The sequence below is a fragment of the Tenrec ecaudatus genome, chromosome 18 (assembly GCF_050624435.1).
Source record: "Tenrec ecaudatus isolate mTenEca1 chromosome 18, mTenEca1.hap1, whole genome shotgun sequence".
NCBI classification, from domain to species: Eukaryota; Metazoa; Chordata; class Mammalia; order Afrosoricida; family Tenrecidae; genus Tenrec; species Tenrec ecaudatus.
Genome location: NC_134547.1, coordinates 48,826,538 through 48,844,372, shown reverse-complemented (window position 1 = coordinate 48,844,372; position 17,835 = coordinate 48,826,538). Strand labels below are relative to the sequence as shown.

The window sequence follows — 17,835 nt, the reverse complement described above, 5'->3', positions numbered from 1 at the left end:
TGAAGGTTCCAATTAGCACTGCTATGGGGAGCCCGAGCGACACTCGAGATGGAATCTTCCACATTTGGGCACCCATTGCTCGCTTTGGAGCAGCCTTGCTGTGCAGACCTGGAGAACAAGTCACATGGGTGCTTGACTGCTGGGCAGTTGATTCCCACCCCCACCCAGCCACCCTCCCAAGCAAATGTGGTGGCACATTTGGGCCTTCCTAGCACCACCAGCCCTACAGCTGCATGCAGCTTATCAAATCAAATATTCTGACCCAGCTGGATGCACTCATGGAAAATCAGAGTCAAAGCCCTATATTCTAAGTTTGATTCTTAGTAATTTTGATCATTTCCCTTAAAAAAAATACAGTTTTGCAGTTAGCATATTTAAATGGGTCAAAAGTGTAGCATGGTATAGTGAAAAACCTTATGTGTTTAGTCCACTGCCCCCATAAATATATGTGAAACCACTTTGTACTCATTTCTGCTATAGCATCCTTATAGACAAAGATAAGTATATGAATATGTTGTCTTACTCCTGCCACTTTACGCAGACGCTAGCCATTGTATACACTTGTATGCTCCTTGGAGAGACCCTATATTGCTGGAGAGAGGAGCAAAATCAGTTTAATAAAGGTGTGTACATGACTTTTCTAGAACACTTGGCCTGATGGGGAGCAAGGTGGACTTGGAGTTTGATTGTCAGCGCTAATAATGCTGTCTCTGACAAGATTTTATGATTATTTTGATGGGCCTTAATTCAGAAATGATGCTTTTTGTTGGGCATTGGCATTGGAGGGGGGTGGGGTGGGGGCTTGTCAATGAGGAGTTTCCATGTCACTTGGGCCTGTGATCATTTTTGTTGCCCCTGTTGTCTGTCTGTCTGTCTTGTGACAAACATCTCACTTGAGGGCTGCCATTCCTTCTGTGCTTTCCCATCTTTTTTTTGTCCGTGAGCTGTTTGTTTTCTTGTTATTCCCAGCCCTACTCGGGTTTGCCCGGAGTGAGTCGATTTTCAGTCTTGCCAGCATAAATGCTGCAGCCCCTGATCCTTCTCCTTCCTCTCCCAAGCAGCCCGTCTTAACCACTGTCATGACACCTCAGCCAGCTGGGTTCCTCAAGAGCTCTGCCATCACTCAGAGCTCGGCACTTGGGGGGCCTGCAGTGGCTTTCGGTGTTGTGGGCCCTGCAGCCCTCATTCCCCTCCCTCAGGAAGCAAGTGAGCGACCGGGAGCCATGGGCAGCCTTGAAAGGGCAGGGCCTTGCATGTTTCTCCCTTGGAATTCCTTTTCTTTTTACCCTTTCCCCCAATTGAAAGATCAGGCCCTCGTCTTTTAATTTTGTTTCCATTTGAGTGAAATCAGTTAGTGGAAAATTATGGCTTTCTTTTTTTTTAATCATGTAAAGAATGACGGATGGGCAAGGGACTGGCCCACATTTAGGACGACAAGATACAATGAGACTTGAATTAACTTATGTTTCCTGTAATCTATTCCAGCAACTCTACCAGATCCTGACAGACTTTGATATCCGGTTTTATATGTATGAACTACTTAAAGTAAGTAGCATTCACTAAAAAGTACACTGTGGTGCCTATTCATAGAAAGGAAAGCTTTTGAGAAGACAGGACCCAACCCTTGAATAGGCTGTATTATTACTGTCTAGCATGGCGGGACTGAGAAAGCCAGCCAACTCTTGGGAGGGTGCTAGGGCCCTCCCTCCCACCACAGCGCGTTTTGGTCTTGGGCTTTTCTCTTGGTTGTTTAATTACGACTTGGTGTTTGTTTTTGCTGTATAAAAAAGTCACCTTACACATAATAGCATTTTTTTTTAATGGTTTGTTCTTTCACACAATTCTATGGGTTCCTTGGGTAGTTCTTTTTGGCCTAAATCAACTCAAGTGGGACCAGATGGCCCAGGCTGACCTGTTTTGTGCACGCGTGTCTGGACTTTGTCCCTTGGCCTCCATTACCAGCAGCAGGAGAAAGGCAGGTCTCGGCCCACACTGTTGGTAGTGGTTACTTACGCATTCTACTGTCTTACTGGCTGCAGCAGGTCATGTGATTGTGTTTTAGGCCTCACATTGCAGAGGGGTATGCATGCACAGGTGACAGGCTTCCTGTGAACTCTCTAGGAGACGCACTAATCCCAAACAGGGTAAACTTTTGCAGCATTGCTAATTGGTGCAGGGAGGATCTTTTCTTCCCCGATCTGCTGAAAGTCACTGTGTATCCAAATCTACTTGGTGGCACCAAATAACTGCAGTAAAACATTTCAGAGCGAGTCTGTAAATGGAAGGGACCAGCTATGGCTCACGCATAGAGTAACGCACCCCGGGGAGTTTGGTGAAAGACACAGACTCCCCTAAAGTACACGGGTGGGCCTGGAGTACTTCACCTGAAATGTTAGGGACCTCCGTTTAAAAACCTCTGGAGTTGAAAAAAAGAAGATGTTGAAGGAAACGAAAAGGTAGACTTTTGATGTAGTCAGGAGCACTTGGTTAAATGAAATATCCTGTGGAATAAGGCAGGGCTTTAGGAATGGGGATTTGGGGAATCAGCTCTGCCGTGCATGGATTTTCTTTCAAGCACTTATGTAAGCACTTGCCATTGGAGAGGGCCGAGGCAGTGGGTTTAAGGGTTCCACCCTTCTGTATAATGAGTAGTCTGTTTGCCAGTGAGAAGAAAAGGACAAAGAAGTGTGAGTCTGAATCTTCTCCCTTCCCCCCACCCACCCATTTTCCATGTCCCTCAGACTAGAATGGCGGGGCTCGGTCCTGTGACTGACTGCTATGCCACCCTCCTACTTGGAGAATCCGTTCTCCCTGGGGGAGCTGCTGTGCAGACTTAACGATGGATGATTCGTAGGAACACTGAGGCTTTGAGCTAGCACTCAGGGTAAAGATGTCTTATCTCTCACAATCTTCTTTAGGCCAAGTAAAGATACCCCAGCGGTAGAGGTCTCAAAAGGCTGCGTATCCGTGTGGCCTTCACTGCCTGGTATCGTTCCTGCTTTCTAGAGGGGCAGGTTGGCAGTCCAGGGATGAGGGTTAGATGCCCAGATGAAACTTCTAAAGTGGGCTCCATGCTTAATGATCAAGAATGGTGCCAGGTTTTTTTAACTGAAACCATTTTCCCCAAGGAATTGAAAAGCATGTCAGTAACTCCACAGGGAGTCTGAACTTGGTAAAAGAATGAATTACCTCCCTGCATTTTCATGGTCCTAATTAGTGTATTCCTTGGGGTCAAAGCAAAGGGTGGGGAAAAGAACAAAGCAAAGTCCAGTGCTAGATGCTTCTGCTTGAAAGGGAGCGGGAAGAGTCAAGTCATTTACATGAAGGCGTGTTTGGAGAGGTGGACCTTGGGGAGCCCTGGCTGCAGAAGGCACTGCCACAGAGCCGCAGACTACAGTGATTGTGGTCATTGGCATTCCAAGCAAAATTTACACATGGAGGTGGAACCAGTCTTTAGGGGACGGTGTTCAGGCTCTACGTAGATGACACCTTTACCCTGATTGTGTATAGCTGGACTCTCCAGAAGAGAGTAGCTGTCACCCTAGGGAGGCTCCTGAAATTAAGTAAGATAAAAACTCACTGTCGTGGTCACACGAGCCGCATTTCCAGTGTGATTAGTGGCTACCACAGTGATAGGCAAGTGTATGCTACTTCTGTCATTTGAAGAAGTACTAGACCCGCCTAGCTGGGAGAATTGGAACACCCGGGTAGCTCTCTAGTGCCCTCTCCCCGTCATTGCCCCTCTTCTCGGTGCGCTGTACCTTTTACCAGTTGTGCATGCTTTTGACCATCTGTAAAGGGCATCCGGAATGCTGATCCTTGGAGTCGCACTCTCCCTTGTCTGGTCATTTTCTACATAGGCCCTTACTTGTCTGCTTCTGTGGTGCTCCACTGGGTCCGATCTCCCCTCCCTCCCCCCGGCATTTGGCAGTGTCTTGAACCAGTTTTGGTTGTCACAACTGGAGAGGTGCTGCTAGCACCTGCTGAGTAGAGGCCAGGAATTCTGCTACTGATTCTCTAGTGTACAGGCCAGCTTGCCCCAGGGAAAACTCCCCAAAGGAGGGCCACGCACAGAGGAAGTGTCATGCGATTGGGGCTGCTGTCCTTACCAGGGCGCCCCAGTGGGCACATTGGTACGAGCCCACCTGCTCCACAGGAGAAGGAGGTGGCAGTCGTTGGCTTCGGGGAAGATTCTTGCCTTGGGAACCCTTTGGAGCAATATCTGCTCTGCCTGAAGCATAACTGAGTGTGAATGGACTCGTGGCAGTGGCTTTTGGTTGGATCAGTAGTATTGTCTCAGGAGTAAGTCACAGGTCTCATGTAGGACTTTTGATCAAGCAAAGGAATCTAACTTACAAACTTAAGATGATGATCAGGTTAGGAAAGGGAGGTTTTTATATTCTCAATTTTTAAATTTGACAACTTAATAATATGCACGGAAAGATTCTCACCATCGTCAGTCATTAAGAGAAAAATACAAAGCAAACTATAGTGAGGTACCATGGCATACTTCACTAAGGTGGCTATGATCCAAAAGGTGAACAGTGACAAGTGTTGGTGAGAATACGGAGACACTAGAACCCCCTTAGGTCACTAGTGGAACTGTAACTGAGTATACAACCCAGCATTTCTACCCTTAGTAATCTGAACTGACAGCACGTGGACCCTTGAAGACTTGTACACAAGTAGATGTTCACAGCGCATCATTCATAATGGCCCCAAACTGGAAGCAACCCAAATGTCCATTGACTGATGAACCCATGCAATGAAATATCCCAGAGCAAGGAAAAAGGCAACATGGATGATGCCCGAGAGCATGCTGGGTGAAAAAGGCCAAAGTAGTACTCTCTGTTGTACGATTGCATTTATCTGCGTATCAGAAAAGAACATTGATAGCAACGGGCCAGTGGTTGGGGGAGCGGGGGTTGACTGCCAGCCATGGGCTCAAGGGGATGTTTTAGGGTGGTGGGAATGTCCTCACACTAGGTTGTGGTAATCCCTTCTATACACGTGCTTTAAAAGCGTGGCTCCTACATTGAAGAATCCACCTGCACATCAGTTTTCTCTGAAATGTACGCCATGTTGAGAGGCCTGTGAGGGTGTCGTTCTTGATGTCCACTTGCATTTAACACATGCTGTGAACCACTATCCAGTGTGACTCCAAGGCTGGTCCCAGATCTGGTTTGAAGCACATCAAATTAGGCCAACCAGTGAATGTGTGGTTTATAACTCCAGGTAGCAGTAAATGGCACCAGGCTACAAGGACCGCAGCCGTTTCCTTAAATGGGCCTCCTGGCCTGGATGCTCCCTGGTGGCCCTCTGTTGCTGGCATTCACGTACACAGAGAGCAGTGGGGGCCTTCTGAAGCGTGTTTTCTCTTTTTTGCAGTAAGCTGCCCCTTGGGTGGGCATCCAGTCAGGGTGTCACCCAGAGAAAGCAGGGGAGTCGGTGGGTGTTGGCAACCATTGAAACTTTCTTTACTCACGCCTCTCTCTGCACTCTTACGTCACAGGCTCTGGATTATTGCCACAGCAAGGGGATCATGCACAGGGATGTGAAGCCTCACAATGTCATGATAGATCACCAGCAGAAAAAGGTACTGTTGAGCCAGGCGGCCTCAAGCCCCTTGTTAGGGAGCAGTGGCTGCTGAGCTGTGGCTAGGGGCTTTGGAAGACCTGTGCCACTGTTGATTTGTCCACTCTGCCTGCTGGCTCCTCTGCATTTAGCAAGGTGCGCCAGGAAAGTGACATGTCCCAACTGTCGTCACTTGTTTGTTTGGACATGGTTCTCTCGAGAACCTCAGGGAAAGCTTTGCAGTGAAGGTTTCTGTCTCACTTCTTAATGACCTTAAGACCAGTGTGCCTGGCTTTGAAAGCACACTTGATTATTATCCCTGTCCAACTCTGCGTATCCCTAATTGGTGAATAAATGAATCAGCTGGTATTCAATTAATGAGGATGCGGAGCTGGACTTCCGTCCTGGGGTGGATATGCTCCTGATCCTGTCGGTTACACTCCAGGCTGACAGTGAATATTGAATGATGGGAGAATATGGTGCGCAGTGAAGAGTTATTGGGGCAGGAAAAAGAGAGTGAGTTGTCTTGATAAACCAGGATAACCTTACTTATCTTATTTGCTGTTAATAGCAGATCAGGTTCTGGGTGCTTTGCAAATGGCCCCTCTGCAGTTGTTAAACTTGGGTTTTTAGCCAGTACACCGCAGACCTCCATCGTGTGATGTGGCTCTGCAGATGCGCGGGCATCTGGAAGCACTCCTTTCACGTGTGTTCTCTGTCATATCTGTAGTTGCGACTGATAGATTGGGGTCTGGCTGAGTTCTACCATCCCGCGCAGGAGTACAATGTCCGGGTGGCCTCGAGGTACTTCAAGGGGCCTGAGCTCCTTGTGGACTATCAGGTAGGATGCGAAGGTTGGCAGTGACTTGGCTCGGGTTTGCTAGTTGTTGCGTCGGTTTAACGCAGTCTTAGTCCACCCCACTCCAATATGTTAATCAGATACTTTTTCCCACAGCAGACTTTAATTTTAATTGTTTTGGCTTTGAATTCTAAAATCTGCAAAGGTCAAGGGAAGGCTAAATGTATATGAGAAAAAAGAAATGTCTGTTGTCCTTGACTGACTGGTTGTGCGTGTTTCCTCAGATGTATGACTATAGCTTGGATATGTGGAGTTTGGGCTGTATGTTAGCAAGCATGATCTTCCGAAAGGAACCCTTCTTCCATGGACAGGACAACTATGACCAGGTGAGCACACAGCACCCAAATCCCGTTATTTTGGGGTGCATGTCAAGAAAATTGTATCCTTAGATAGTGATCAAGAAGATCCTTCAGCCACTGGGTAGCACTCATGTGCACGTCAGCTTTTCTTCAAGGTCAAGGACTTCACAGATTCTAAGGGTAGCTCTCAGGCCCCGAGGAGACAGATCAAGCTAATGCTTTCTGTGCCCTGCTTACAAAGTAACAACTGTGGGTGGGCCTAGTAGGACGATTTTAGTCCTGGATGGTGGTGTTCCTGTACTCGCCATCCTCCAGAAAGTTATCGTCCTTGTAGGCAGGAAAGGTGGGCATTTCGTGAACCCTGTGTCCTTGAGCCTGCCTGCCCTAGACCCTGGCCTGAATGGAGCCCCATGCTCACTGGCTTGGTCTGGTTGCTCTATGTTTCAGCTTGTCCGCATTGCCAAGGTTCTGGGTACAGATGAGCTGTATGGGTATCTGAAGAAGTACCACATAGACCTGGACCCACACTTCAACGATATCCTGGGACAGTAAGTAAGCGCGTGAACAAGAAAGAGGGGCTATGACTCGCTGTTGGTCACAACTGGGAAGGTTAGCCAAAGTCACTTTTTGAAAAGCCTTCTTGTAATGCATGTGAGTTGTTTGTTTAACTTAACCTTGAGATGCTCCGTGTTTCCACGTGTCTTCTAATAATTTCTCTGAAAGAGACTCTATGAACAATAGAAAATTGAGAACTGTAAACTCACAATGTTACTCAGAAGAGCTTTCTGGTACAGAATGTTCCCCTTTGAAAGGTAACTCTGACCTGTTGATTTGGCATTGTCTGCATTCTTAGTGTGCAGTATGGTCCACAAGCGGCCGGCAAAAATGTGCTGCCAGACTGGGGAGACCTTGACAAGGGTGCTTGCAATAGTTTCTTGGAAAATGAAATTTCCATCACTTTGGGATTAACATCACAAAGTGGGCCTGTTGTTTCTCAGAAAGCCTTCCCTCTTGGTTTAAACACGTACGAAGGTGGTTTGTCCATCCTCCTAACCCCTGCCCCAAAGGAATCTGCTCCTCAAGCCACAGCTTGAAAACAGCAGTGTGGGCATCCCCACCGGACTCAAATCACCTTCCTTTGGTGTCCCAAGAAACTCTCACAGGACAGCTGGGGCTCCCTCAAAGAGGGAGGGAGTGTGTTCGCGAAATGCTCCTCAGCACATTTTTCTCAGTGGTGCAGTTTTCAAGTTTGTCAAAATGCATCAATCTACCAACATGAAACCTTTGGAGCCACAGAAAAACAGCCACCAAGCCTTCGGAGCTGACCTCTGCCTTGAATTCCACTGGCCCACCAGTTCCCAACAGAAGTGATGGTTTGGATTGGGCCTTGCTCTCTGGGTCAGATCCTCACCCCGGTTGAGGATTCCTTCTGTAAAATCATTGGCTCTAGCTTTGATCGTTCCTGGAAGACTGGTGGAAAGACCAGCTCTTTGAACTAGCTGATCTTCCTCCTCCTACCTTTCACACCCGCCAAGCTGAAAGCCCACTGATAGCAAGGTGTCTGCCTTACACTGAAAATTCTGGACCACGTGAGCTCCCCAACGTCAGGAGCTAATACTGTGGGGTGGTGCCCCCACCCAGGACTGGGCTTCAGCCACAGACTTCGTTTATCGAGGTTGACCGTCTTTGTTTAAAATCCACTGAAAACTGTTACATCAGATAGGGCAGCATTTCTACATATAAACTTGTTGCAAAGCTTCCGTGATCTGGGAAAATTACTGAAGCGATTTGCGTTTTGTTAAAGTTTTGAGAATAGCCCTGACCTCAAAAATGAGACTAAAACGAGCATGACTGAGAGTTTGTGCTCCTCCCCCTCCTCCCCCCCCCCCCCCCCATGGGTCCAGAGGCAGACTTAGACCCGTCTGTGTGGAATTAGCCAGCACCCAGCAGCAGTCAGGTGGTCGTGTGAAGGAGGGCCAGTGCAGAGATGTGAGAAGTACTTGGCCTGTGTCAAGAGATAGTTTATGGAACCTTCGGGTCTCTGAGGCTAGAGAACTCTTCCAAAAATCTGGTGACCAATAACAATTATTCCAGGCCTTGCACAGAATTGACCAAAAGACCTGTGGGTAATCTCGGGAAGCCCTACAGTTTTCTAAATCAGATGGTAAGAGTTTTAGTTAATGCTGTGATTGGTTGGGGGCGGGGTTGATAGGAATGAGAGTAAGTCCCTGGGTCAGTCAGCTTGTCATCAGTACATACTCTGGGATCCTGCTGGATGTAGCCCAGAGCAATCGGGATTCTGATTGGCCTTAGTCTCGGAGTATAATGCTTTGTTCTTCCCTTCAGACATTCACGGAAACGCTGGGAAAACTTTATCCATAGTGAGAACAGACACCTGGTCAGCCCAGAGGCCCTAGATCTTCTGGACAAACTTCTGCGATACGACCATCAACAGCGACTGACTGCCAAAGAGGCCATGGAGCACCCGTACTTCTGTGAGTCTCAGCGCTGGTGTCAGAGCACCTTGCTTATTAGAGTGGGGGTGTCTTCTGCCCTTCATTGTTGAGGCCAAGTTGGCGAGTCCTGAAAGTTTCCATTGAATTGTCCTTGGAACTTGACCTCCTCGGTTTCCTGTCTGGACCTGAGTGAAGGGATCACACGTCTGATGTCTATTTTGTAACCTATACGTGTGTGCGGCTAAACAGAGGGTCTTTCTCACTTCCAAAAGCAAGTAACTAAGAATAACACCAAACTGTGTCCTTGAGTGAAGCCAACTCATAGCAACCCTGTAGGACAGGGTAGAAATACCCTGTGGGTTTCCGGCACTGTAAATGTTTACAGGAGTAGAAAGCCCAGTCCTCTCAGAGCAGCTGGTAGTTTTGAACTGCTGACTTTATGGTTAGCAGCTGCACTCAAAACCACTATGGCATTGAGGCTGCAATTAAAAGTAATAGGTAGTAGAACAAAAAATCATATCAGTGGGTTCCTGATATGATCGCTGAAAAACAATTGTGTGCATAAGCAAATGTAGCGACCAAAGCTGTAGTGTCTGGGTATTAAAGGCTTGAAGGTGGTAAACAAGTGACCATTTAGCTCAGAAGCAACAAAGCCCACATGGAAGAAACACACCAGGCTGTGTAAACACAAGTTGTCAAAGTTATCAGGTATCAGGCATTCATATCATTGTGAATGAGGGGGAATGCAGAGTGGAGACCCAAAGCCCATCTGTAGGCAACTGGACACCCCCTTACAGAAGGGTCATGGGGAGGAGACGAGCCAGTCAGGTTGCAGGTTTGCAACGATGAAATGTACAACTTTCCTCTAGTTCTTAAATGCTTCCTCCCCCCACTATCATGATCCCAATTCTACCTTACAAATCTGCCTAGACCGAGGAAGTACACAGGTACAGGTAGCAACTGGAAACACAGGGAATCCAGGACAGATGATTGCTTCAGGATCAGTGGTGAGAGTGGTGATACCTGGAGGGTGGAGGGAAGGTGGGGTAGAAAGGGGGAACAGGTTACAAGTATCTACATATAACCTCCTCCCTGGGGGACAGACAACAGAAAAGTGGGTGAAGGGAGACGGGCAGTGTAAGATATGACAGATTATCAAGGGTTCATGAGGGAAGGGGAGCGGGGAGGGAGGGGGAAAATGAGCTAATACCAAGGGCGCAAGTAGAAGGCAGATATTTTGAGAATAATGATGGCAACAAATGTGCTTGATACGCTGTATATATGGATTGCGATAAGAGTTGTACGAGCCCCCAATAAAATGGTTTTTTTTTAAAAAAGTAATAGGTAGTCATGCTAGGGAATTTCTAAAGAAGGAAATGAATCCGTAAGAGAACTTTCCAACAGGCACGAGTGGAAGGACCTCACTCAGGTCCTAACTGACTCACCTCGTGTGCCTCACTCACCCTGTTGTGTTCTTGTGGCTGCTGGTGGCTCTGCATGCTGATCCTTGTGCCATGGACACAGTGTGTGTCCAGTAAGGGTTACTCTTTGCAGCAAAGTGAGCTGACACCGCTCAGTCCTTGAGGGACTTGGAGGATAGCAGATGTAACAGACTTCACTCCGTTTACTCTAAATTGAGATAAAATGTTTAACCCTTTTGTCTGTTGCTTGACCAGCGTGCAGTCTTTCCTTTTTCCGAGAGAAGATTAGCTTACATTACTGCCTGAGGATTCCCTCCCTGACTCCTCCTCGTTGTTACTTTTCCTCACCGTTGAATTGTCCTTGTGGACCGCGGCACCAGACTGCCAGACCCTGGACTGTCTACCTTAGAGAGTGCCCCTCGTCACTGACCCTCAGCCCGCCCACAAGCATATGTAGACAGCAGGTTTACAAGGCTTTCCTTCAGCCTCCATGACCTTAGTCAGGTGCAACTCAGGTGTCTAGCTTCTGCCACGGAAAGCAGTTTTTTACCCTTTGAGTTAGATGTGATGAAAGCTGGTGTGTGGTTTTGTCGTCATCGTCGATGTCAGTGTTGTGTGTACACATCAAACTTCAGTAAAAAAGTTTCGTTGTTTCTTAATGACTTACTTAAAATTGACAGGTCTTCTAATGCCTCTTTGCGTAGTGTCTTCTCACTAAAGCACTTACTATTGATTCTGCTGAACTTGGCCTTGAATTTGATGTTGGATTCAGAGAGAAGCAGCAGAGGTTCTGGAGAGGGAGAAGCGGGGTTTCTGTGCCGCTCTTGGCAGTGTAGCTGGCATTCTCGGGACGTTTAAGGCCGATCTCCCGGTCACTTTCTAGTGTCTGATTCTTGGAGAACCTAAGATCTCGGGCAACCGTTACTCTTTTTCCACATTGGTCCCTGTCTCTTGATGGGTGGACGAGGAGGGGGTGTCCTGGCCTAGCTGACCTGTCTGCTTCTGTTCTCTTGCAGACCCTGTGGTGAAGGAGCAGTCACAGCCGGGCGCAGACAACGCCGTGCTCTCCAGTGGTCTCTCGGCGGCACGATGAAGGCGGGGAGCGCTTGGTAATGAGGCATTGATGCTTGCCAATAAACCAACCAACCAAAACACAAACCATGAAGGAAAACTACCGTGTGATACAAAGAAATTCTAATCGTTCCTTCTAAATGCAAAGAAGAGAATAAAGACCTAAAGTCAAAAAAGCAAGCAAGCAAGAAACTCCCCAGTGCTAGTCTTGCAGGGATCTGCCCCTGGCAGGGCAGCGTGCCGGTGCACATAGTTCAGGGTCTGCGGGAACCTCTGCTCCCCTTGGAATGCATGGGAGATGAGAGACTCGGAGTTGTTGTACATTTACCTTTATTTAACAGGCGACACTGTTGAATTTACCCGTTCGGTCAACAAGCTCTGAATATCTGACTTCCTATCTATTCCACAGCGGTCTGGGTTTCCTCGGGCGAGATTCAGGCTCATGTTTTAGCAAAGCGTCAGCCCTCTCAACTGACACACCAGCCTCATTTACAAAAAGGAGATATTAAAAAAGTGACAGTATTTCTTTTCTTTTTTTTAAGCTCTTTTTAAAATTCATGTTTTATGTTTTGTTTGTTTTTTAATGACAGAGCTCTTGGCGATGTACCTCATCCTCACAGTTTCCCTAGAAGGGTGGATTCACTTGGGAACAAACGGCAGTCACTTTCACAAAAGAGCTCTCTGTTGGGGGTAGGGGCCACCACTTAGACCTTGGCTGCCCAAACAGGTCCAGCAGCCTCACGCTGGATGCTAAGTGACCCAGAGCTCACTGTCACCTTCAGTGATTCACCCAACATTATCTGGTTGCTTTCTTTGTTTGGAGTTTTTTTGTTTGTTGGGGGGAGGGGGCTTTTGTTTGTTTTTCAGCCTTGTGGGAAACTCGCCCTTGTCCACACAGCCCTATGCACCAGTCTTAGTGCACTTCTGTGGAGCAGGCTTTTTTGTTCAGAACTGTAATAAAAGCTGGACAGTTAGTCGTCAGAATGGGCAAGAAATGTCCTATGAAGAGTTTGTTCCAGAAAGACTTACTGGGTGGAAGCCATGTACGCCTCTCTGCCCCTAGTTCCCCCTCTTTTTCTATCCCCATGAGAGAAAATGATTTCCTGCTATAATCAGGGCCGTGCGCCTTCTTAAGCTCTGATGTGTTGAACATCAGTGGGTGTGATGGGAAAGAGCTGTCTTCACGCACAGGTATTGAGTTTGTGGAGACCAAGCCACCCAGAACCCAGGCAACTGAGAGGGAAGGATTATGCAAGGCGCTTGGGGAAGACACGGGTGGTTGGAGCGAGTGTCAGTCTTTGCCCATTGTGCTGACCTGCACACGAGCAAAGGAAGCTAGCTGCTGTTTGGGTTTTCTTTCTTTTTTTCTTCTCTTTTAGGGCAGGCTTCATTGTGGGGACCCATCAGCAACATGGTTTGCAGGCGGTCAGTCCCTCACCCCTGCTGCCCCTTGGAGTCCCAGCTGGGGCTATGGGGATGCCACACACCTGGGCTGGAGCTAGCGGTGTCTACCACCAATTACATCACACCTTCAGCTTTCCTTAGTTATTTAATAATGCCATACGTTTTTATAAGGTTAGATTGTTTGTTTGGAACATCTGTTTACATTCCATATTCCAATAAAATCGTATTGGTATTGGTAGCAGGTCCAATCTCTAACTGTAGATTCTGTTTTTGTTGTTTGGTCTGTGGGAACTTCAAAAACAAGACTCTTCTCTTAGGAGAGATGAGTTTGCAGATTGAAAAGTAAGAGCGCAAAGCCAGGGGACCGTGTCCTGATGTGGTTCTCACATTAGTACAGCTGCCTACGTGGCACAGGCTGCATTTTAACGTGTGCGTGTGTTCTGCCTGAAAAATCACAAGACCTAGGTTTCTGCTGACGCTCTGTCCACGTGCCAGGCAGCAAAACTCCGTGTTTGGGATTCCCAGAGGCCCTCGATTGTGCCCCTACCAGGGAGCTGGGCTTCCTGCCTCCCTCTCCGCCTTGCTCACTCCCCTCCTGCTCCCCCTTTCTGTTTTTGTTTTTTTAATTTGTCTCAACCAGCCAAGAGGCACCTACAGGAGAGGCCACTGAAGTTGTGACCCTGTTTCTCTCCTTTGGCTGCCCCAGGGCAGTGAAAGCGTGTCAGGCGGCGACTCCGCTGGTCCACCTTGACTGCTCAGCTGTGTCAGCCGACCGCCAGCTCTCCATCAGGCTGGCCTGATGCACTTAGATAGCGGCACCCTGTTTCCTTCTCTAGCACCTCTGCTTACGACCTCTCCTCAGGCCTTAGACGTGGGGCAGGGCCGGTGTGAAAGGCTCCCTCCTGAGACTGACTTGCCCTCTGGATGTGCTAGCTGTTGTCTCCCCTGCTGGAGGAGTCCAGACCTCCACTGGCACACCGGTCACCAAGATCGGTGTCCAGAAGGTCCTTGAGTTTAGAGGGGTGGGGTAATGTGGAGGAAAGGGGTCTATACACCAACTAGGGATACTGACCCACCCAATATCCGTTTATTTACCATATTATTTCTTCAGTTCATCTCAGTAACTTTTGTTAGGGATTTTGTTTGCTTCATTACCTTATAACAAGTTAAAAGTGCCTATGATAGGACTTAATTATTTCCTAAAGAAAAGCAAAAAATGTGGGGAACAGGGTAGTGTTACACTATCATCTCAGGTAGTGCCTGTGTTCACAAACATAGACCTGGGGTGGGGAGAACAAAGGGGTCCTAAGCCAGAAGCCGTTCACTATGTCCGAGTTGTGGGGGCCACAAGCGATCAGAGCGTGACTGCTTTGAGGATTCCACCACGGGGAGGCCGATGGTGCTGGCCTCTGGCTGTGTGGCACATTCCCCCTCCCCTCCCTGGGGCTTGTTGGCTGGCCTGGCTCCTTGTTCCCATGGTAGGTGGCCCAGGTGGGAGAAGCCATTGAGAGCGTGATCCAGACGGGTCTTCTCCCCAGAGGGCCCAGGCCAAGGTACTTTGACAACAGTCCCGTGGCCGAGCCTCCTCACAGGCACCCTGTAGCAAGCACATCAGTACTCCTGAGATTTCTGTGCAGAGGAGGAGCGGCGGCTCAGCCTGATGGATCAGAGGGACAAACGAGTGCATGGTCTCTTGCGGTCCATGAGGGACTGTTAGCAGACGGCACTACAAAGGTAGACACTCAGAGACTGAGCGGGCATCAAGTTCTGTTCTGGAATGACCCTGTGCGGAGGGCGCTCCCCATGGCAGCTCCCAGGGGGACGGAAAGGTGGTTCTCCGGGTAGAAGGCAAATCCAGGAGAGCTGGATGGATGTCGTGGGACTCAAAGTCTGCCCGCCCAGGGTCACACCTTGGGTTCTCCAGGGGCTGCGTTGAGGGGGGGCACACAAGCTACCGAGGAGGCACTGGATCTAAAAAGCGTAGTGAGTGGTTCCATTGTAGGCCGGGTGGGATTGGCCCAGTAGAAACTGGTGCATCTCTGAGCGTTGCAGGGGAAAACAGCGGCCCTCGTACAAGTTGACCTGAGCGAGTGATGAGTGGGTCAGATTCGGAATCTCTCCCAGGGAGGCCCCTCCAAAAGGAAGGGCCGCATGCATGTGAGCACACAGAAAGCCAAAGTCTTCAGCAAACTTAAGACTGATGCCTTCCAAAAGGAACCCCAGGGCCGGGCTAGCAGGGGGGCAAATCCCCTGGCCTGGAAAACCAGTGATCGATCAGCTGCTTGAAAGCTGTATGGATGTTGTCATGCAAACCACCCTCTCACGGGTCTCCGCGACTGGGAGACGGATTGTTGAGATGAGATGACACAGGTGATGTGGACTTTTGTGTAGAGACTCAACAATGTGCTACAAATGTGATACTTCACTCCGAACTGCATGTATGGGGGATTGTCTTAAAGAAAAGAACTTTCATTGAATCAATAAATTAACAGTTTTTCACCTGCTGGCTCTTCTTGCTCTAAGTGGTGGCTAAGGTTGGGACAGGAATTCTGACACCAGCTGGGATCCGTGGATAACTTCAAGAACCATGACGCAGACTCTTCCCTGCCGTTTGCAGAGAAGCAGCACCCCTGGGTTGAGCTTAACAATGACTCCTTCAGACACCACTGGCCGGATAACGTGTGTGGTTGATCTATTGCTGCCCTTAGAGGGACAATAAAGGCCATGTTCAGTTCCTGTTTTCACGCAAAAATGTTGGTGATCACCATACTTCCCAAGTGAAGAACAGCTATGGCTGTGAGGACCTTGTTTCCTGTCGCGCGGGGAGGGGGGTGTTGCCACTGTGTCTGTAGTGGCCACCTTTGATCGCCTGTAGTAGGAGAGATGGGGCACTCTGGGCTGCAGCACAGGGCGGCTCGCTTTATTGCATGATTAACCTAGTGACAGCTCTCTGAAGCCCCCGGCCCCTGGTGGTCTTTTTATCACAAGTGTGCAGACCTGGGCATGCACTGTTGTTTGATGGAAGGTCGTGTTTGAGTTGATGTACTTCTTACTCTTAAATTGATCCCATCCCTCTGTGGAATTGAACGCTTGAAAAATCCACTGCTGGTGTGCTTAATGGAGAATACATAATTTATAACCTGGCACAGCCTTTCCCATATACTAACAAGAACCCTTTACCCAAAGAAAGTGTTCGTGACATGGCCTTTCTGCATGCCACCTTCCTGGCTTTAGGCACAGCCCCCTCAGTGCTGCAGAGCCATCCTGTGCTCGCTGCTGCTGGCCTGACACCCACCTCCTTGTGCTGCACCTGGGTGGGAGATTCAGAAACCCTTTGAACTCTCTGGTGCTAGACTCGGTACCCTGCCTGTGTGCATACAAAATGCCCTGATTTGTAATCCCAGTGAAATCTGGGGTGAGGTCTGATGAGCTAGCCTGCACTGCTGGACATGTGGATCCCAGCGCTGCTCCAAGCACATTCTGAAGCTTCCCATGAAGCCTGACTTCACAGAATGGCCAAGAAGCTTCTAAATCAGTACCCTGGACCAGAGGGAAGGAAAGGCTAGGAGACCAGGCCACACCACACACGGAGTGCCCAAACTCTTCTGTCACAAGAGGAAGAGGATACTGAAGGGACTTCCCACTCTGTGGCCTGAGGAAACCCAGCCTACTGCCCCCCGCTCCCCACTCGAGGGCCGTCAGCAGAGAGCCTGGTCCTTGTTCAGGTCAGATTGATTAATGTCATCTTTCCCTCCTCCCATCTCTCTCCCCAGGTCTGTTGCGGTTCCTCCCACTTTTCCATAAGCAGAGGAAGAACCAAACCTAACGTGTGTAGCAAGCACGTTCCGTGAGCAGACACGAAACGGTGGCGGGTTAACGCAAGCACGACCTAGACCAACCGAAGGGCCACCCACCACCGGGTATCAAACCTCACTGCCAATGTAAAAGGCTCACACGCCTTTGGCTTCCTGTTGACTTCCTCCTGGCCCAGAAGGGTATGCAGACTGGTTGCTGGCTACCGTTGCTCCCCAGGCCATCCTCCCGAAAACCACTTTGCCTAGCTGACCACAGACTGGGCCAGGGGCTGGGGAAACGTATGGCATGACCGGGCAGTTACGTATTATAATTTTGGAAGTATATATTATTGAATAAAAGGTTTTAAAGGAAATGCATGCAGAGTGTTCCATGTGGAAGGAGGCACCAACCGAGACCCCTGGCCAAGGAGTGCAGTTCCCGAGAACTTAAGTAGAGCAGTTCCGGGCAAGGTTCTGGTCAGAGCGAGGTGGGAGTCCACAGGTGGGGTGAGCCCATTCTAGGACACTAGAATGACTGGTCTGAGGCAGCTGGTGTGCTAAACCAGGCCATCGCAGTGGACAAGAAGAAGCTGGACAAGGCCTTGCACACACACGGCCTCCCCAGCCCTCCCGGAGTGTGCCATGGAAGATCACTGTCGCCTCTGTGGACTTGGGAAGATGCCTGGACCTGGTCTTTCCTTTTGTTCCATGCTGCACACGTCCTTCCATTCCCCGCTCCTCTCTCCACCCTTCCGAAACAGTGTCTTTGCTGCAGGATGGTTGAGTCTGCTCCGGGAACCCTAGAAGAGGCCAGGACGACCCTGTGACCTGGAAGAAAAGGACCCACTCTTGAGCAGAGGGTCAAATGGGGGCCCTGCTTGTGTCAGTCGAAAATAAAAGCCAAGTCAAGCCTGTTTCACCAAGGAGCCTTCACCGGCACTGGCTATCCTTACCAGG

The 17,835-nt window shown here is 49.1% G+C and overlaps 1 protein-coding gene across 5 annotated transcripts in view; it reads left to right on the top strand.

Moving 5' to 3' along the window:
- Positions 1–17,252, top strand: part of CSNK2A2 (casein kinase 2 alpha 2) — a 39,552-nt gene extending 22,300 nt beyond the window's left edge. For 3 of the 5 annotated variants that reach the window (XM_075537609.1, XM_075537610.1, XM_075537606.1), the window contains 7 exons: positions 1,486–1,545; positions 5,513–5,596; positions 6,305–6,415; positions 6,658–6,759; positions 7,180–7,280; positions 9,079–9,227; positions 11,626–13,332. In XM_075537609.1, the coding sequence (XP_075393724.1) occupies positions 1,486–1,545; positions 5,513–5,596; positions 6,305–6,415; positions 6,658–6,759; positions 7,180–7,280; positions 9,079–9,227; positions 11,626–11,702 (684 nt within the window). In that variant the 3' untranslated portion in view covers positions 11,703–13,332. Of the gene's footprint in view, positions 1–1,485; positions 1,546–5,512; positions 5,597–6,304; positions 6,416–6,657; positions 6,760–7,179; positions 7,281–9,078; positions 9,228–11,625; positions 13,333–16,857 lie in introns of those variants that run through there. The other 2 variants (XM_075537607.1, XM_075537608.1) reach the window with 2 other exon arrangements.
- The last annotated feature ends 583 nt before the right edge of the window (positions 17,253–17,835 follow it).